The sequence below is a fragment of the Phyllobates terribilis genome, unplaced genomic scaffold (genome assembly GCF_046119375.1).
Source record: "Phyllobates terribilis strain yellow unplaced genomic scaffold, ASM4611937v1 Scaffold_2__4_contigs__length_985480577, whole genome shotgun sequence".
Taxonomy (NCBI): domain Eukaryota; kingdom Metazoa; phylum Chordata; class Amphibia; order Anura; family Dendrobatidae; genus Phyllobates; species Phyllobates terribilis.
Genome location: NW_027362762.1, coordinates 920,109,167 through 920,124,635, shown reverse-complemented (window position 1 = coordinate 920,124,635; position 15,469 = coordinate 920,109,167). Strand labels below are relative to the sequence as shown.

The 15,469-nt window shown below is 44.3% G+C and overlaps 1 protein-coding gene across 4 annotated transcripts in view; it reads left to right on the top strand.

Annotated features, from left to right (window-relative positions):
- The window catches only part of APP (amyloid beta precursor protein), a 248,504-nt gene that overhangs the window by 149,391 nt on the left and 83,644 nt on the right, over positions 1-15,469 (top strand). For all 4 annotated transcript variants that reach the window (XM_073668274.1, XM_073668273.1, XM_073668283.1 and 1 more), the window contains exon 5: positions 11,763-11,953. In XM_073668274.1, coding sequence (XP_073524375.1) covers positions 11,763-11,953 — 191 coding nt within the window. The remainder of the gene's footprint in view (positions 1-11,762; positions 11,954-15,469) is intronic.

The window sequence follows — 15,469 nt, the reverse complement described above, 5'->3', positions numbered from 1 at the left end:
CACTCGGAGACGGTACGGTGTAGTTCAGGGTCTTTACTGGTGACAAAGATAGACCCTCCCGGAGTACTGGCTAGCGATTGGGGCCTGGTCAGTCCTTGAGCAGATGGGATCTCCCCTGGCCAGGCGGAGTTGTAGGCCTCCCAAACTAACGATACTCTTCTGGCTACCTTGCTAGAGGCGGGTATAAGTAGCCCACGTCCCTGAGTGTACCGTGTGGTGCTCACCCGTATGGCCGGTGACTCGGGGCCTTCTAGTAGCTTTCGCTCCACGACGGCGGTGCTGGTCCCACGCGTGTGACCGTGCCTTCGGGTTTCTGGGCCAGAGGACCTGCAATCCCCTGCCGGTCGGTTTCTGCTGCTGGATAGGAGTTAATCCCCACAGCCTCGGACTCCGGGTCCGGTGATAACTTCTCAGTCAGGGCGAGCTCTGCAGCTGCCAGCCCCTGACTCCTTGTAGCACTGCTCCCACAGAGCTCCTGTTGTTTCTTCCTATGCTGCTTCTCTTCTCTACTTCTTCTCTACTCACTAACCCTGCCTCAGCCCTAGGTTTATATAGGGGAAGTTCTTCCCCTCCCAGGACTGGGCAGGAGGTGTGGCATGCATAGGATCCCTGACCAAGAGACCTCCCACCTGCTCTCAGACGTAATATCTCTATCACTGTGGCAACCAGACCCCTGGGGTGTCACACATGCGCACTACATCCGAGTTCTACAGCCAGTAAATGAAGCATGACTTGAGGACCGGCGGCGGATCTCCCGACCTGAACGCAACAGTTTCATAGTCATAGATGAGGCTGCTGAGTTTGGGTCAGGAGACCCTGTGGCCGGTCCGGAAATTGCAGTTTCTACACCGACTATGAGACTCGAATTTTATGCCAAGAGAATTGTATTCACACCGGCGCCATTCTCTGTTTTTGTGTTTTCGGTTTTTGTTCCCCTTCTTCTCAGAGCCATAACAATATGGCCATGTGGGAATTTGTTTTTTTATGGGACAAATTGGACTTTTGAACAACACCATTGATTTTAAAATATTGTCTATTGGAAAACGGGAAAAAAATTCCAAGTTCGATGAAAATTGCAAAAAAAAGTGCAATTCTACAATGTTTTTTTTGTTTTTTTTATTTACCATGTTCATGGTAATGCTAAAAGCTGACCTGCCATTATGATTCTCCAGGTCATTACGAGTTCGTAGATACCAAGCAAGTAGAGGTTCTTTTTTATTTAAGTGGTGAAGAAAAAAAATGTCGCCATTTATCGAAAACTGTAACCTCTCCATTTTTTGGGATCTGCGGCCATGTGAGGGCTTTTTTTTGCGTGCCGGGCTCACATTTTTATTGATAGCATTTTGGGGTAGATACGATGTTTTGATCGCCCGTTATTGCATTTTATTGCAATGTTGCGGTGACCAAAAAAACCTAATTCTGGCATTTTTAATTTTTTTCTCGTTACGTTGTTTACCGATCCGATTAATTCTTTTTAGATTTCGATAGATTCTGAACGCAGCAATACCAATATGTGTATTTTGGATTTATTTTTTATTGTTTTATTTTGAATGGGGCAAAAGGTCGGTGATTTGAACTTTTTTAAAAACATTTTTTTTTATATTTGTATAAACATTTTTTTTTCAACAGGCTCCTTAAGAGACTTGAAGCTGCGATCGTCTGATCATTTATTCTACACATAGACCGCTGCAGCCCTGCTATGTGTTGCAGAAATACTCATCTGTTATGAACGGCGGCCACTGGGCGGCGCTCATAGCAGATCGGCAATGACAACCAGAGGAGTCATGCCAACCCATTGGCTCCCCGCGATCATGTGACAGGGATTCTGATGGGCGGGATTAGTGACGCTCTTCCGGTAAGCACGAGTTAAATGCCGATTGACAGCATCATTTAACTAGTTAACAGCTGTGTGTGGATTGCTGCATGTATCAGCTGTCAGGTTCCTTTTAAATGACAAATTCAGCTCTGCTACACCTCTATAATACTACAGTTATGTATAGAAAAATGTCAAGACGGCATTAATGTTGATAAATGTAGAGTAATGCACGTGGGACGCAGTAATTGTGTTACTGAATATAGTTTAAATAGAATAAAAATGAGAGAACAGGAGAAGGACTTGGGTATTCTGGTTACATACCAGCTAAGCAGTTCTCAATGTCAGGCAGCAGCTGCAAAAGCAAACAAGATTTTAGGTTGTATAGAAAGAGAGAGAAAATCCTGTGGTCATAATGTATTACCCCTCTATAAATTACTTGTAAGACCAGATGTAGAATACAGGATTCAGCTGGGGGCTCCACATTGTAAAAAGAATATTTGTAAGCTGAAGGACTGTATTAGATTTAGTGCCCACTTTGTCTGTACACTTAGCTTACCTTCTATATTGGAAACGTTTCCGGACGTATTCTGCTACACTACCACAGGCCTCATTCACCAGACAGAGGCCAAAAGTGTGTTCCTTTGGCCTCTGTCTGGAAAATATGCGTCAGCATAGGACATCACAGCAGTCTCCACTTTCCTGCACAGGGGGGGTCCTTATAGTAGATGGATGCCTAGACATCCATGCTGACTGTGTCCACTGTCTGATGCATTCCTCTACGACATACAAATGCTTCCACCTCCTTGTGGAGTGTGAAAATGACTGCCTTCTGGACATCTGTCAAGTCAGCAGTTTTCCCCATGATTGTGGAGCCTACTGAAACAGACTAAGGGATCTTTTTAAACGCTTCGGATGTCTTTGCAGGTATTTTTTGTTAATTATTCTAATTTACTGAGATAATGACTTTTGTGTTTTCATTGGCTGTAAGCCACAATCATCAACATTAACAGAAATAAACACTTGAAATAGATCACTCTGTGTGTAATGACTCTATATAATGAGTTTCACTTTTTGTATTGAAGAACTGAAATAAATTAACTTTTTGATGATATTCTAATTTAGTGAGATGCACTTGTATGTGCCGAGTAGTGGGCACGATCGTAGCCTTGGAGGTAAAATCTTATACATGTATAAATGTATCAAAACCTACAAAAGACAAAAAATATATCTCATACCCTACCATCATTATATATAAATGTAAAGCAAAGTTGCATAATAAATATAGGGTACTTAGTGAACTATTTTTGATCAAAAAAAGTATACAAGCCGTCCCACCAGCGGCAAGGTGACCCTAAATTGGGACGGTACCTATACTGTCTATATTAAAAACCTTACTGTATATCAAAGTTGAAGTAATTCATGTAAAAGGGTAGACAAATAGGACCGGGTCCCAACTCCAGACCATGTATAAATGTATGTGTGGCCTGTACAAAGACTTGGCACATGATTTATTATTTCAAAATGATGTGTACAGGACCGGCGACCAGATGATTTCAAATAATACAGGAAAGGGTTCTTTACAGTTAAAGTTGTCTGTGGAAAGTGCTAGTAGTGGCAGATATTGTGCCACCATTTAAAAATGGTCTAAAAAAACAATAGCTACCCTGCAGTAAATAATTAATAGTAATACATGCAAAAAACAAGCAAACGTGAGATTTGATCAGAAGAGCGTAAAAGCCGTCCCACCGCAACGAGGTGTACCCCAATCAGGATGGGACCCTAACTCTCTAGATACCTCGCTGTGTGTCAGCGAGCGTCAAAACAGACGGGGGGCAGAGCAGGACCTGGACTGGACTGTGGAAAGCCTAATAGACAATGTGCACAGCCCAAAGTACAAGGAACTAAGGCAGATCCGAGGCATAGCTAAAGATAATCTGACAATGAATTCTGTGGCATTGACCTAGAAAGGGTTAACTTGATGGACCCGTGCCGTCTTTCAACCGGGTGATAAGTATCTGTTCTAATGTGTGACCGAAAATGAAAATGGTCTTCGTGTTGATTACCCAGAACAACTGCAATATTAATCATATTTATGTAGATTTTATATATGTCTTCTTATACACTATATGGACAAAAGGATTGTGCCCCCCACAGGTTACACCTACAGGAGCTTTTCTGACATCCCATCCTTAATCTATCCGAACCCAGAAAAAAAGCCCATAGTATTAGTCCTCCTCCACCAAACTGTACAGCGGGCACAGTACAGTCAGGCGGGTAACGTTCTCCTGGCATTTACCAAACCCAGACTGGGCCATCAGATGGCAGATAGAGACGTGTGATCAGTCACTGCACCGAAACTTTACTCCAGAGTCCGGTATTGGCGACTTTACATCACTTCATCCGACGCTCAGCATTGTGCTTGGTGATGTAAGGTTGCATGCAGCTGCTCGGCCATGAAGCTCCTGGTGGGGGCGCAGTGTTTGTGCAAATGTTAATATCAGAGGAGGTCTGGACTCTGCAGTTATGGAGTCAGCAGACCGTTGGTGACTTCTCCCCTCTGCTCCTCTGCACTTGGCCCCCCGCTCTGTAACTTTACAGGGTCCACACTTCGTGGCTGAGTTGCTGCAGTTCCTTCCATTTCTTAATATCACTCACAGGTGATGGGGAAAGATTCAGGCGGAAGAAATGTCATGAACGGACGTGTTACCCCGGTGCCTCCTATTACAGGACCGTGCTGGGATCAGTGAGCTCTGCACCACCAGCCGCTCTGTCACATAGTAAGGGCAGACGGCATGGTGAGGAGGGGGGGACCGAGGTTATACACCGAGGATGAGGGGCCAGATGTTATACATCGGGGGCGAGGGCTTGGATGTTATACTTCGGGGGCGAGGGCTTGGATGTTATACACGGGGGGCGAGGGCTTGGATGTTATACACGGGGGGCGAGGGCTTGGATGTTACACACGGGGGGCGAGGGCTTGGATGTTATATTCGGGGGGCGAGGGCTTGGATGTTATACACGGGGGGCGAGGGCTTGGATGTTATACACGGGGGGCGAGGGCTTGGATGTTATACACGGGGGGCGAGGGCTTGGATGTTATACACGGGGGGCGAGGGCTTGGATGTTATACACGGGGGGCGAGGGCTTGGATGTTATACACGGGGGGCGAGGGCTTGGATGTTATACACGGGGGGCGAGGGCTTGGATGTTATACACGGGGGGCGAGGGCTTGGATGTTATACACGGGGGACGAGGGCTTGGATGTTATACACGGGGGGCGAGGGCTTGGATGTTGTACACGGGGGGCGAGGGCTTGGATGTTGTACACGGGGGGCGAGGGCTTGGATGTTGTACACGGGGGGCGAGGGCTTGGATGTTGTACACGGGGGGCGAGGGCTTGGATGTTGTACACGGGGGGCGAGGGCTTGGATGTTGTACACGGGGGGCGAGGGCTTGGATGTTGTACACGGGGGGCGAGGGCTTGGATGTTGTACACGGGGGGCGAGGGCTTGGATGTTGTACACGGGGGGCGAGGGCTTGGATGTTGTACACGGGGGGCGAGGGCTTGGATGTTGTACACGGGGGGCGAGGGCTTGGATGTTGTACACGGGGGGCGAGGGCTTGGATGTTGTACACGGGGGGCGAGGGCTTGGATGTTGTACACGGGGGGCGAGGGCTTGGATGTTGTACACCGGAGGCGATGGGAATGAATGTTTTACCGGGGGGGGGGCTGATGGGGCCGGATTTTATACTCCAGGGGGGCGATGAGGCCGGATGTTTTATACCAGGGGGGAGATGAGGCCGGATGTTTTATACCAGGGGGGAGATGAGGCCGGATGTTTTATACCAGGGGGGAGATGAGGCCGGATGTTTTATACCAGGGGGGAGATGAGGCCGGATGTTTTATACCAGGGGGGAGATGAGGCCGGATGTTTTATACCAGGGGGGAGATGAGGCCGGATGTTTTATACCAGGGGGGAGATGAGGCCGGATGTTTTATACCAGGGGGGAGATGAGGCCGGATGTTTTATACCAGGGGGGAGATGAGGCCGGATGTTTTATACCAGGGGGGAGATGAGGCCGGATGTTTTATACCAGGGGGGAGATGAGGCCGGATGTTTTATACCAGGGGGGAGATGAGGCCGGATGTTTTATACCAGGGGGGAGATGAGGCCGGATGTTTTATACCAGGGGGGAGATGAGGCCGGATGTTTTATACCAGGGGGGAGATGAGGCCGGATGTTTTATACCAGGGGGGAGATGAGGCCGGATGTTTTATACCAGGGGGGAGATGAGGCCGGATGTTTTATACCAGGGGGGAGATGAGGCCGGATGTTTTATACCAGGGGGGAGATGAGGCCGGATGTTTTATACCAGGGGGGAGATGAGGCCGGATGTTTTATACCAGGGGGGAGATGAGGCCGGATGTTTTATACCAGGGGGGAGATGAGGCCGGATGTTTTATACCAGGGGGGAGATGAGGCCGGATGTTTTATACCAGGGGGGAGATGAGGCCGGATGTTTTATACCAGGGGGGAGATGAGGCCGGATGTTTTATACCAGGGGGGAGATGAGGCCGGATGTTTTATACCAGGGGGGAGATGAGGCCGGATGTTTTATACCAGGGGGGAGATGAGGCCGGATGTTTTATACCAGGGGGCAGATGAGGCCGGATGTTTTATACCAGGGGGGAGATGAGGCCGGATGTTTTATACCAGGGGGGAGATGAGGCCGGATGTTTTATACCAGGGGGGAGATGAGGCCGGATGTTTTATACCAGGGGGGAGATGAGGCCGGATGTTTTATACCAGGGGGGAGATGAGGCCGGATGTTTTATACCAGGGGGGAGATGAGGCCGGATGTTTTATACCAGGGGGGAGATGAGGCCGGATGTTTTATACCAGGGGGGAGATGAGGCCGGATGTTTTATACCAGGGGGGAGATGAGGCCGGATGTTTTATACCAGGGGGGAGATGAGGCCGGATGTTTTATACCAGGGGGGAGATGAGGCCGGATGTTTTATACCAGGGGGGAGATGAGGCCGGATGTTTTATACCAGGGGGGAGATGAGGCCGGATGTTTTATACCAGGGGGGAGATGAGGCCGGATGTTATACACCAGGGGGGCGATGAGGCCGGATGTTATTATCAGCTTCTATGAGGAGGCAAGTTCCAGACTGGACCAAGGAAATGCAGTGGATGTTGTGTATATGGACTTTTCAAAAGCTTTTGATACGGTTCCACACAAAAGGTTGATGCATAAAATGAGAACAATGGGGGCAGGGGAAAATAATATGTATGTGGGTTAAGAACTGGCTCAGTGACAGGAAACAAAGGGTGGTTATTAATGGAACACACTCAGATTGGGTCACAGTTAACAGTGGGGCACCACATGGGTCAGTATTGGGCCCGCTTCTTTTTAACATATTTATTAATGACCTTGTAGGGGGCATACAGAGTAATATTTCAATATTTGCAGATGACACTAAACTCTGCAGGGTAATCAATACAGAGGAGGACAATTTTATATTACAGGAGGATCTATGTAAACTAGAAGCTTGGGCTGATAAATGGCAAATGAGCTTTAATGGGGATAAATGTAAGGTAATGCACTTGGGCAGAGGAAATAAAATGTATAATTATATGCTTAACCCCTCTCTGACGTATGACCGAATAGTACTGTCATGAAAGTTAGCCGCCATCTTAGGTATGATACGTCATACCTGAAGATATTCCCTATTGTCATCTCTAAAAGTCCCTCACACAGCTCCTACCATGTCACATTTCTCCAGCCCCTGGTAAAGAGAGCAATTCGCCCCCCAGCAACCACCACAGGCTTGGGGGCACCTTTGTTGCCGGAAAACATTTTCCATATCACCGACCCACCCGATGTACAACCCCCTCCCCCCCAGCACAATTTTGCCACCAACTCCAAGAACCTCCTCACCACCTCTTGCCGAAATAACAACCCCCCACCTCCCATACACTACTTCCAATAAAAAGCAAAAAACAAGCCGCCATACCACTCCATCAGCCGAAAAATAAAAAAGTTATAGCTCTCAGAATAAAGCGATGCAAAAAAATATTTTTTTCTATGAAATAGCTTTTATTGTGTAAAAGCGCCAAAACATAGAAAAACAATATAAATGTGGTACCACTGTAAACGTACTGACCCGAAGAATAACGCTACCTTATCAATTTTACCACATGCGGAACAGCATAAAAAAAAAACATTAAAAAAAAATTCTGGAACTGCTGGTTTTTGTTTATTCTGCCTCCCCAAAAATCGGAGTAGATAGCGATCAAAAAATGTCACGTGCCTGAAAATGGCACTAATAACAACCTCAAGTCATCCCGCAAAAAACAAGCCGTCACATGACTCTGTCTGCCAAAATATGGAAGAATTATAGCTCTCAAAATATGGCGATGCAAAAACTAGATTTTAAAAAAAAAATGCGTCTTTTAGTGTGATTCTGGTATTGCTGTAATCGAACAGACCCGAAGAATAAAGTCGTCTAATGACTTATACCGCACGAGGAACGGCGTAAAAAATAAACTCTAGGGTTAGGGTTGGGGTTGTGATGGGGGTTGGGATTTTTTTAAAAAGTAAAAAAAAAAAGATGACGATATGGCGACTAGTGTTGAGTGCAAGTGCTCGCTACTTGAGTTTGCATCGGGTGCTCAGGAATGCACTGAGTATCGCGGGTGCTCAAGTGACATGCTCGAGCCTCAGCCCCAAATGCTTTGTGGCCAAAAAAACCTCGTGGGGATTGCCTGCCATGCACGAGCGATCCCCGCATGTTTTATTTTGGGTGTCTAATGTCCATGAAACATGCGAGCAGTGACTCGAGCACCCGTGATACATGGTGCAAACTCAAGTAGCGAGCATTTGCGCTCAAGAATAATGACAACTTATTCAATATGTTATCAAATTCTGTGTCGTACCTCTGGATTCAAAATGTTCACTATACACCTTGATAAAATCCTTGAGGGGTCTAGTTTCCAAAATGGAGTCACTTGTGGGGGGTTTCCACTGTTTAGGAACATCAGGGGCTCTCCAAACGCAACATGGCGTCCGCTAATTTTTCAAGCAAATTTTACATTCAAAAAGTCAAATGGCGCTCCTTCCCTTCCGAACCCTGCCGTGCGCCCAAACAGTGGTTTTTCCCCACGTATGGGGTATCTGCTTGCTCAGGGGAAATTGCACAACAAATTTTGGGGTCCATTTTTTCCTGTTACCCCTGCGAAAATAAAAAAAAATTGGGTCTAAAGTAACATTTTTTGTGAAAAAAGTTAAATGTTAATTTTTTTCTTCCACATTCCAAAAATTCCTGTGAAGCACCTGAAGGGTTAATAAAGTTCTTGAATGTGGTTTTGAGCACCTTGAGGGGTGCAGTTTTTAGAATGGTGTCACTTTTGGGTATTTTCTGTCATAAACACCCCTCAAAGTGACTTCAAATGTGATGTGGTCCCTAAAAAAATGGTTTTGTAAATTTTGTTGTAAAAATGAGAAATCGCTGGTCAACTTTTAACCCTTATAGCTCCCTAATAAAAACAAATTTTGGTTCCAAAATTGTGCTGATGTAAAGTAGACATGTGGGAAATGTTATTTATTAACTCTTTTGTGTGACATATCTCTCTGATTTAAGGGCATAAAAATTCAAATTTTGAAAATTGCAAAATTTTCGCCAAATTTCAATTTTTTTCACAAATAAACGCAAGTGATATCGAAGAAATTTTACCACTATCATGAAGTACAATATGTCACGAAAAAGCATTCTCAGAATCAGGGGGATCCGTTGAAGCGTTCCAGAGTAATTACCTCATAAAGTCACAGTGGTCAGAATTGTAAAAATTGGCCTGGTCATTAACGTGCAAACCACCCTCGGGGGTAAAGGGATTAATTGTAAAACACTGGGCAAAACTGTAACTGAGAAAGACCTGGGTGTATTGGTGGACGACAAGCTCACGTTTAGTGGCCAGTGTCAGGCAGCAGCTGCAAAGGCAAATAAAATAATGGGATGCATTAAAAGATGCATAGATGCTCATGAGGAGAAGATAATTTTACCTCTATACAAGTCACTAGTGCGACCACACTTAGAATACTGTGTACAGTTCTGGTCTCCGGTGTATAAGAAAGACATAGCTGAACTAGAGAGGGTGCAGAGAAGAGCGACCAAGGTTATTAGAGGACTGGGGGGTCTGCAATACCAAGACAGGTTATTACACTTGGGGTTATTTACTGTGGAAAAAAGAAGGCTTAGGCTGAGTTCACACGATGCGTAATTAATGCGTTTCCGCGGCGTTTTTGCAGTTGCATAAACGCCGCGGAAACGCATTAAAAACGCATGGTAGAAGGGCAGCAATGTTCCCCAATTGAAATCCGCATGTGCTGTGCCCATGATGCGGATTTTTCCGCAGCGTAAACGCTGCGCTCAAAAATCCGCAGCATGTCAATTAATTTTGCGTAAACGCGGCGTTTTCGCCGCCATTGACTTGCATTAGAACGCGCCAATTCCGCAAGACTGCATCTGTACTTGCGTAATTGGTGCGTTCTAATGTGCGGATGGTACCCAGGTCTAGAGGAGAGGAGAGTCTCATCCACACCCAGGTACCATTAAAAAAGCTGTAAAACAAGAATAAAATAAAAAATAAATGTATTCTTACCATCTGTCGGCCCGCGCAGCGATCCTGCTTGGTTCCCGGCACTTGCAGTGAGTTGAAGGACCTGCGCTAACGTCAGAGTCGTGATGGGTCTGACGTCGGCAGGTCTTTCAATTCAAAGTTGCCGGCGAGGGAGAACGGATTGAGCAGGACAGCGCGGGCCATCGGAGATAAGTATATACACTCTCTCGGGTCACACTATATAAATCCATGCTGTTTGCATGGATTTATACAGTGTGACCTAGTTGTCAAGCACTTTCCAGGTGATGCTAAAATCGCCTGGAAAGCGCTTGTCAATCCACATGCGGAAACGCATGTATTCCGCAGGAAAAACGCATGCACAATCCGCATGCGTTTTTTCTGCCAGGGAGATGCAGAAATGATGCAGAAATTTTCTGCTTCATTTCTGCATAGTGTGCACATACCCTTAGGGGTGATCTTATTACTATGTACAAGTATATGAGGGGACAGTACAAAGACCTTTCTACTGATCTTTTTACTCTGAGGCCTGAGACGGGGACAAGGGGGCATCTTCTACGTCTGGAGGAAAGAAGGTTTAATCATAATCACAGACGCGGATTCTTTACTGTAAGAGCAGTGAGACTATGGAGCTCTCTGCCGCATGATGTTGTAATGAGTGATTCACTACTAACATTTAAGAAGGGCCTGGATGCCTTTCTTGAAAAGTATAATATTACAGGTTATAAATACTAGATTCCTTGATAGGGCGTTGATCCAGGGAACTAGTCTGATTGTCGTATGGAGTCGGGAAGGAATTTTTTTCCCCAATGTGGAGCTTATTGTTTGCTACATGGGTTTTTTTTGCCTTCCTCTGGATCAACATGTTAGGCCATGGGTTGGACTAGATGGACTTGGTCTTCCTTCAACCTTATAAACTATGTTACTATGTTATACACCAGGGGGGCGATGGGGCCGGATGTTATACACCGGGGGGCAATGAGACTGAATGAGGAACCTAAATTCAGTGATTACGACATGTGTCCCAATATTAGTGTACATGTAGTTTATGTATTGTTGAGCTGTATTTTAAAATTGTGTATTGACTGTAATTGTATGGTATCATAGAAATTACAATGTACTCCCTGGCCCCTTGTTTCCAGGGGGTTGACAATTGAGTTTTCTAATCTTAGGCATAGGGTGTAAGCAAATTTTGTAGGAAGTCAATGAAGCATGGTTTATCTAATTCTATGTTCATGACTTCATCAGTTTTAGAATGGGCTTTGATTCCGATCATGTTGTAACCCAACTTTGCCGGTTTCCAGTCTTGCAGTGAGAGAAGTATGAGTCTCCACGACTATGGCATGCTCCTGCCATGTGGCATCGACAAGTTCCGGGGTGTGGAGTTCGTTTGCTGTCCTGCCGTTGATGAAAATGACAACTTTGACTCAGCCGACGCCGAGGACGATTCTGACGTCTGGTGGGGGGGAGCCGACACGGACTATGCCGACAGGAGGTGAGCTCATTTTTCACTGCTGTTGTGATTGAAGTTATTTCTAATAGCAAATTTCACCCACAAAAAAGTGAATTATTTTAACTTTTTCTTTCAAATTGTAAAATATGAGTGTTTTTTATATATGCTCAATAAAGGGTTATTTTCAAGTTGTTAAAATGCTGTAATTAGACAGCATTTAAAAATAAGCAAGTTTGCAATTGATTTCCCTTTTCTATCTGTTCTCATTCTCCTGCAATGAAAGCTTTTATCTTTCACAGTGTACAGCTGGTTTCCATGGATGTTTGACCTCTAGTGCCTTCCCAGACCTTGGTCTTGTGTGCACAGTAGCTACATTCCAAAAGAGGAGTTACCTCCTAATATACCAATCAGCTATCTCCAACCCATTAATTACTATAAAGCAGTTAGCTGCTCACCTCTTTCCTCCCTCTCAGCTCCTGACAAGCTGCTGTTATAAATCTTGCAAAATCATCAGTGCTCTTAGACCAGGTACATTAATCACAGGTCTCACTGTCCCGAGCTTTGTTTGTATTCAAATTCTTTATTATATGATAACAGTGTAGACTCAGAACTAGCTACTGACAGCTAAATGTGTTACAGCAGAACTTGTGCTGAGCTTTATAGTCTTACTAATATTATAGCTCTGCTGCTCACAGAACTGTCACTCAACGAGAATTGACCGCCCTGACAGAAAGAAAGGGAACTGCATAAGTAGTCACCAATAAAAGGAGGTGAAGCTTACTGCATGCGGTACTGATATTAAAGGGGTTGTCCAATACCTTAAACTGTGTCGTTAATTAACTCTCTTTTACTAATTCACACTTTTATAGAATGTCACCCTCATTTCCTTCTTTTTTTTTTTCCTACTTCCGATGACGTCATTTGAAAACTCCCAGCATGCATTGGGGAGTCTCAAGTGGAACGTCACCGATGACATTTGCTCAGTGGGCTGCTCATGTACTAACGGGTCTCACATTTATGCTTGCTTCAATGCCCTCCGTTGAAACAGAATGTTATTAACGACAGGATGGGTTTTTGAAAACATTAAAGAAATAAAAAAGAGACCCCCTTTTTTTTTAAGTCCAATTTATCAAAATATTAAATTATTTATATTAAATACAGTTAAAAAAAAAAATCAAATCCTTAGAATTGCTTTTTTTAAGTCATCGGTTAGCCACAAGAAATGCAATAACAAGCGATCAAAACATATGATATAACCGAAAAATGGTACCAATAAAAACAGCTCGGTACATGAAAAACAATCCCCGACACAGCCCCGTCGACCGAAAAGAAATTTATTACGGATCTCAGAAAACAGCGACACAAACTTCATTTTCTTTTACTAATTTCTGATTATTTTTTTCAGCACTTATTTAATTAAAAAAAAAAAAAAAAACCTATTCATACTGACCTGGAGAATCGAGCTGCCAGGTCAACAAAACATACTCCCCACCCTTATAAAAAAAAATGTTTTTTCACCATTTCACTGCCCTGGTAATTTTTTACCTCTTTCCAATACATTGTATGGTAAAATGAATGGTGTCATTCAAAACTACAAGTCGTCTTGAAATAAGGGAAGGAAAAAAACAGCGGTGCGAAAACGAAAATTGTCTGCGGGTGGAAGGGGGATAAGACGTTTACCCAGGTCCATCACACATTTCTTCTCATCTTGAGAACAAATCCTACAAATCATAATATAGAAGCAAAACCAACAAAAAGAACTATTTTGGGGAGAAAAATTGGAATATGAAGGAGAAAAAATTTCTCCAATGAGGGTAATAGTTTTACTCTACTTCTAGGTACTCTCCAAAAAGACACACACAAGGGATTTTAATGATAAATATATACTTTATTGAAAAAATATTAATATAATAAAATTACAGTCAATATAAATAAAGAAGGACAAAATGGGGGCAACAAGGGAGGGGGGGAGAAGGACAGCTAGAGGGTAGTGAGATAGGATGGATGATATTGCAAAGAGACTAACACCCCAAGATAGCATTCAATATATAACAGATGTTAGTATACTGCCAATGAATGAAGATCCTAGCACTGACCATGCCTGATGATTTCAATTAGAAATCCCATAAGGGAAGCTAGTAGAAATAAGAAAATATGTAGCATATGACCGATAACCCTGTATATTAAATATATACAGTTAGATATCAGAGCAGTTGAATGCAATCAGATAGGCTGTAAGCATAGTAATTGAGCTATGAGATGTACACATCAGCAAATCATGAGTAATAACATTAAACTTCCATTACCTTGGGTCATATCGGTAGGATCTAAGGCTGCCTGGGAAGAAATGCTAAGGGTGTAGAGCAGCCTCGACGAGCGTTTCGCCCGGAAGTGGCTTAGTCAGGAGTCCTAGCATTCCTTCCCACGCTGCCTTAGATCCTACCCATATGACCCAAGGTAATGGAAGTTTAATGTTATTACTCATGATTTGCTGATGTGTACATCTCATAGCTCAATTACTATGCTTACAGCCTATCTGATTGCATTCAACTGCTCTGATATCTAACTGTATATATTTAATATACAGGGTTATCGGTCATATGCTACATATTTTCTTATTTCTACTAGCTTCCCTTATGGGATTTCTAATTGAAATTATCAGGCATGGTCAGTGCTAGGATCTTCATTCATTGGCAGTATACTAACATCTGTTATACAGTACAGACCAAAAGTTTGGACACACCTTCTCATTTAAAGATTTTTCTGTATTTTCATGACTATGAAAATTGTACATTCACACTGAAGGCATCAAAACTATGAATTAACACATGTGGAATTATATAGTTAACAAAAAAATGTGAAACAACTGAAAATATGTCTTATAATCTAGGTTCTTCAAAGTAGCCACCTTTTGCTTTGATGACTGCTTTGCGCACTCTTGGCATTCTCTTGATGAGCTTCAAGAGGTAGTCACCGGAAATGGTCTTCCAACAATCTTGAAGGAGTTCCCAGAGATGCTTAGCACTTGTTGGCCCTTTTGCCTTCACTCTGCGGTCCAGCTCACCCCAAACCATCTCAATTGGGTTCAGGTCTGGTGACGGTGGAGGCCAGGTCATCTGGCGTAGCACCCCATCACTCTCCTTCTTGGTCAAATAGCCCTTACACAGCCTGGAGGTGTGTTTGGGGTCATAGTTCTGTTGAAAAATAAATGATGGTCCAGCTAAATGCAAACCGGATGGAATAGCATGCCGCTGCAAGATGCTGTGGTAGCCATGCTGGTTCAGTATGCCTTCAATTTTGAATAAATCCCCAACAGTGTCACCAGCAAAGCACCCCCACACCATCACACCTCCTCCTCCATGCTTCACGGTGGGAACCAGGCATGTAGAGTCCATCCGTTCACCTTTTCTGCATCGCACAAAGACACGGTGGTTGAAACCAAAGATCTCATTGGACTCATCAGACCAAAGCACAGATTTCCACTGGTCTAATGTCCATTCCTTGTGTTCTTTAGCCTAAACAAGTCCCTTCTGCTTGTTGCCTGTCCTTAGCAGTGGT